This window comes from Ananas comosus, unplaced genomic scaffold (assembly GCF_001540865.1).
Source record: "Ananas comosus cultivar F153 unplaced genomic scaffold, ASM154086v1, whole genome shotgun sequence".
Classification (NCBI taxonomy): domain Eukaryota; kingdom Viridiplantae; phylum Streptophyta; class Magnoliopsida; order Poales; family Bromeliaceae; genus Ananas; species Ananas comosus.
In genome coordinates, this window is record NW_017890716.1 from 1 (window position 1) to 6,148 (window position 6,148).

The 6,148-nt window shown below is 35.7% G+C and overlaps 1 protein-coding gene across 1 annotated transcript; it reads left to right on the forward strand.

Moving 5' to 3' along the window:
* Positions 1-1,095: 1,095 nt before the first annotated feature.
* LOC109704136 lies at positions 1,096-2,628 on the forward strand. The gene is made up of 5 exons (XM_020224866.1): positions 1,096-1,270; positions 1,344-1,490; positions 1,569-1,740; positions 1,820-2,056; positions 2,162-2,628. Exons 1-5 carry the CDS (start codon positions 1,163-1,165, stop codon positions 2,413-2,415), a joined length of 918 nt encoding a protein of 305 aa, XP_020080455.1. The 5' UTR covers positions 1,096-1,162; the 3' UTR covers positions 2,416-2,628.
* Positions 2,629-6,148: the final 3,520 nt, after the last annotated feature.

Here is a 6,148-nt window from a genome sequence, read left to right on the forward strand (position 1 = left end):
AATTTTTATTTTGGGCCTTAATCTCGAGTGCTTAATTGAATCTGTCCATTCTCTGTTATGCACAAAGAAGACCCAAACATAGAGCTAAATAATCTTAATTAACTTAAGGGACCAGGAACTCTTCTATTATACCTAATCAATTTCATGATCTTGTACTGTCGACACTTGCAAAAGAAAATTTTGTTGTGGTCTTTCATGGACCATTGACTCAGTGGGGTTTCTAAATTTTTGAAACATAACTTTTTAGTATTAGAAATGCAGCAATTTAAATATGGACTATCTTGATCTCTATTTGCTTAATTATTTCTTTATTTTGAGGCATAATATAGTTTACTATTTTTTTTACTTAGTTTAATTTTGTAGCTCTTTATTCTTATATTCTTAAAAAATATGAATATTTATGCTAATAGCATAAATCTTGAGAGAAAAAAAAAACTTAATTTAATAGCCGAATTTTTGATCCCGAATTTTTAATTAGTGAACGTATAATATCCGTATAAATCACGTATCCGAATAATTGGCGAATTCGTTTTTTAGCCGTTTTTTTCAACGAATTTAAAAATTAGAAGACGAATTTTATCCGAATTATACCCGTACCGAATTTTTGCCGAATCCGAATTAACTAACTATGAAGTTCTGTGAAATGGTATTATATTTCTTTGCTGCTAATCAGTGACCCTTTTTTATGTTTAATGGCATGTAATAAACTAGACTATAAGTTTTAGGGCAAGAATAGTCTAGCTACATTATTAATTAGTCATCGTAGGATTAGTTTTCCAAGTTTTTTCAATATTGAACTGCCTAAAGCATTGGACGGTTTGCCTAAACGCCCACGCAGTAAATAGTTATTTTAGGGTTGGTCAACCTCATGACCACTTGACTGCCTTGATAACTTTCCTTTCTAGCAATTAAAATGTCTGTTTACAAAGAAGCTCGAAGATGAATCTTATGAAAGGCAAGCCTTACTGGGTTAAAATATATGGTTGGCAAACTGAATGCTATGCAGGAATTGATATGACTAAATTGGACAGTTTATATATTGCTTTCTCTATCAGGTTCTGCATTCTTTTATATTTTTTTGATTTAATTTTTTATTTTAAATTGATTGACCCTAGATGTACGTAGATAATATACGGCATCCTGTTTCTCACTTACGTAAAACATGCAGCATTTCATGGAGGGTCATGCCAAAAGTGGTCCAATATCTCGGTTGCCTCTCATTACCATCTCAGATTCTAGCCATCTTCTGCGAGATGTCCCTGTTTGTCTGGTAGTAACAACAACCTTATGTGGATTTCCAAAAACGTTTGTTCATCCTTTAAACAATTTATATTTTGTTTCAGCCTTTTCATTTGGAGCTGAATTTCTTTAATAAGGAGAACCGTGTCCTTCATTATCCTCTTAGAGCATTTTATTTGGATGGCTTCAACCTGATGGCATATAATTTATCTTCAGGAGCAGATAATCTTTACAAGAAACTTTACTCAACGGTAGTGATTGAACTTATTGAGATTCTTTGCTTTATGCAAATTCATGTGAAAATGAGATTTACCATCAATATTTTTCAGATTCCAGGAAATGTTGAATGCCTTCCTAAGAACATGCTTTACAGTTCAAAGCAGCACTTGTTTTTAGTTGTTTTTGAACTAAGTGCTCCAAACGGTGTTGTGCATGAAGTTGTTCTTTATTGGGAACAAACAGATCTACAATCAGTTAACAGTAGAGGAAGCTCAGTGAAAGGTTTCCATCTTCCCTTGAGTGCATTTGAATGGGCATACTATGCTATTTAATTCTCACACCCCTTTTCCTTCCCGTTCAGGGCGAGATGCAGCATTTTTGGGTCCTAATGAGAACCATTATGCTATTCTTGAGGAAGATAAAAGTGGCCTTATTCTTTATACTTTATCTCTACCTGAGATGGCATCTAAGGAAGTTACTGAAAAAAGTGGAGCCCTTGATGAGAACACATTTGCTCACAAAAGATCTGGATCAAGCTATGGTCGTCTTCAGTTTGTTTTTGAATCAGAAGTAGACCGCATATTTTCTACTCCATTAGGTTGGTCAAATGAGATTCTTATAATTAACTAAGGAGGTAACTCTGTTGATTTTCATTTAGTAGAAAGCTGATTATTGCTGACTGCTGTTTCTATCCTTACCCTAGAATCGACCATTTTATATGCTATACGTGGAAATCACATTGGGATGGCCAAACTTCTTCAGGGATATCGTCTATCAACTGATGATGGGCAGTTTATTTCAACAAAAACTGAGGGGAAAAAGTTTATCAAGTTGAAGCCAAATGAGACTGTTCTTCAGGTACTTGTTTTTATTACTTACTCTTCTGTGCATTCAGATTCTGCATTTACTTATGGGATTGGGGGGTGGAAACAGATTAGTTCAATGTCGTACCTCTAATTATGCCAGTCATTGTATGCAGTCTATTTGGCCTTATTCTTTAGGTTTTCTTTCTGCTATGTTGGTACTTGTTCTACATGTTTTTTGGGAGTAAAATGAGCAAATTAGTTATACAAGATGGAGAGCATCCAACCTCTGCTCTTGCTAGTTAAGAGATAGCTGATGTATGGGACAAGAATTTGAATCAGTGCAGCTTGAAGATTTGCCTCGAAATCAGAAGGCTAAACAGATGCATTGGAACAGTTTTGAAACTGTTCAGATTTTTTACGAGAAATTCAATTACCTAAGTTGTTTTCAAGATGTGCAATATATTTCTTACGCAAATTTCAAGATAGATATTGTCCTTTATTAGTTTCAAGTATTATAACTATCAGGTTTGGAAGAATAATCAAATCTGACTTGAGCTAATGGAACACAGTATCTAATTTCAGAACTATTGGAGACTCTGACTTGATAATCACACTGTAAAATATGCTTTGGGACTTCCTAAGATCTATTAGGACACCTTTACCTTGGTACTGCAGGCTTGCTACAAATATAGTTTTATTTGCATATCTAATCAATATAAGCTTATGAAAGGGCGATAGGTTTCGAGCCGAGTATGAAAGGGCGATAGGTTTCGAGCCCTCTGCGGGTTTGGCGGGACCTTTTGTGGGGCCCACCTTTAAAAAAAAAAAAACCCTCACACTCACTCACTCTCTCTCTCTCTCTGTCTCTCTCTCTCTCCCCGGATTTGGGGGGCACTGTGTGGCCCACTTTTTTCCCAGGGCGATAGGTTTCGAGCCCTCTCCGGGTTCGGCGGGTCCTTTTGTGGGGCCCACCTTTAAAAAAAAAAAAAACCCTCACACTCACTCACTCACACTCTCTCTCTCTCTCTCTCTCTCCCCGGATTTGGGTGGCACTGTGGGGGCACTGTGTGGCCCACTTTTTTCCCACCCTCTCTCACAATATATATATATATATATATATATATGAGAGAGAGAGTGTATATTTATATATAATCAAACTTAATATTGGTATGATGTAAATTTTTTAAACAATTAGTAGATGATTTTATGGTTGTAATATTAGTATGACGTCAATTTTTTAAGCAATTGGCAGATGATTTTGTTATTGTGAGTTGTCTCACAATATTATATAGACCATTCTTTGCTAGTATGTTCTTCTTTATTTCTAACTCAAATTTAATTAATGTTATTTCTCGTTCTTAGTGATACTTTATATGTGAGTAAGAGGAAGAGTTATGCTCGTTAGTGCTTTAACAATCGGTTTGAAAACTTAATTTATAGTGGTGATTGGTACGGGTTGTAGCAATGTTGTATTTCCCTTAAATGTCTGAGAAGAGAATGTTCCTTCGAGATAAAGCATTTTCCTGCGACCTTTCTTTATTCGATTGAGCCGGGGGTCTGGGGCAGATGCTTGGCGTCGTGCATTTTAGTAATCAATCATTAGGAACATTCTATCTTGCACGTGATCATGAGATTGTGTCGAGATGCATTCTATAATTAGTTCATTCTTTATGTAATGGTGCATGTGGTCATATTGTGAGCAATTAGAACATCTAGTGGTTATGTTGCGGGCAAGTAAGTGACTGGAGTAATAGATATTGATTTCGCTTTTCCGCGATGTCTGTGACATATATTCGTCAGTGTCAGTTCTGATATTAATTCGCGATATGATGAGCTTCATCCAATAATGCCGTATATATGCTTGCTTTCGTATCTTGGTTTTTGCTTCCGGACTTTGTTACTACGATGATATGTTGTGCATGGGTTGTGCATTGGCTGGCGTTTGTAGCTTACTTTATAACTCTTTGCACTATCGCTCTCGTGTGGGTTGCGTATCCTGCGCTAATCTTCTTTTCAATGGCAACTGCCATCCAATATGCTTGGGTGGTGATATGCAAAGTCGAATCATATTGTTTCTACTAGCTCCCAACAGTCTTGTTAAGCTCTTTTGAGAAATGTATACAATTTTCCATATAAAAATAGAGCCTCTGGATTTTGTTTTTATTTAATTAGGTTTCATTGAGTTAGACAAAGGAATGGAGGACATGCTTGTGGTCTCCGTATCTGGGCAAATGTGAGAGGTTAATATTCTTAAATCACGGAAATTGCTTTCTGTATAAAAAAGAACTCTTTTCATATGATCAAAATTTATAGTCCGCTTCGATACTACTTACACAGCCGTCCAATAATTATAAACCATCAGAGCTTATTAATTAGGACAATGCGTTGCACCCTTAGTAAAGAGGATCAAGTCAATTTAGCACTTACTTTGACATTCATACTTCGTCTGTCTCTCAAAAATCATAGGTCTTTATATTAAACTCATGCAACAACATCACTATTGATACGTGCAACAACTCTTTAACTAAACATATGGATGTTATGAAAAGACCCCAAACTGAACTTCATTAAAATAGACTAGACCTCGAAGCACAATTCTCCTCTATCCTCTTAATCAATTTGTCTCCAAAATGTAGATTCCATTGAGCTTCAAGAATTAAGTAGCATATGTTTCCTTCAATGCTTATATTTTCTCTGTTTATGACAATAACATTTCTCTGATGCACTTATTTTCTCTATAATGACGCTGCTATTGCTGTAAGTGCAAAACAGAGATAAATCCAAGACAGAAAAAAGGGTTCAAATAAGAGGCGCTTTAGGGGGCTTCTTGACTCCATCTCTCATTGACTTTTCTACAATGCAGCAAACAGTTGTTGAGCATAAAAATTGATCTTCTTGAGTCTTATACCAGATAACATTCAGGTGCTTTTTCTTTCAGTTAAATTACTACTCTTATCTATATACTCATCAATCCCAAGTTATTGTCTTACAATAATTTGTGTTTCTTGTGCAAAATATATCAGACTGTAATCTCTGTACATCACATAACAAGTTAATTTTAGCTTAATTTAAAGATCTCTATACTGTCAGATTTGACATCGCGCATGTACTCCAAGGTCTCTGATATATGGGAAAGTCCCACTGTAAATGTGTAATCTTGCTGTATCATTATCCCAAGCCGTCCCATCACACAGTAATTCTAAGCTATTCTATTGACATCATGAGATTTCTTTCTTTACCTCTTTTATTTGACGGACTACTGAGCGATTTAGGTACGCCTGTATTTATGCAATTCAACAGCTCTTCGGTATTCTTAAGCTTTGCTTTATCATTCTGGAAGACGAATCCTGCCTCGTAAGATTATGCCTTATGTCCCCCTACTTCCCAATGTTCACTGTGCGTTTCCGGGATTGGGATATAACTGTATCAAGTATTTTGACCTTTATTTAATAAATCCTTATTAGCGAATAGCTTCCTATAATTCAATTGTTATGCATATTGTAGGAACTCTCATGAAGTTCACCTTGTTTCTAGGCATCGATACATAATGTCTCCTGGAGAAATTATAGAGTCTTCTTTAGATTTTACTATATAAGGTATTAACTGTAACTTGATGCCTATCACTAATCATAATAAACAATACACGTCTCCACAATAACCATAAATTTTGTTGTTGAGTCCCTGAAATAGCTGTCCACATTGTTCACTTCTGGGGACCACCCATCTACATAGTCTGGCATTCTGATCCAAAATGACTTTAGTTAGATAAACAATACAACGACTGCTCGGCCTTATTTATTTTGACACCCTATCTTCTGCTTGCTTCATAACATATGACTAATAACAGTTCATTATAATCAGTAGCTGGCCATTTGGCAATAGGC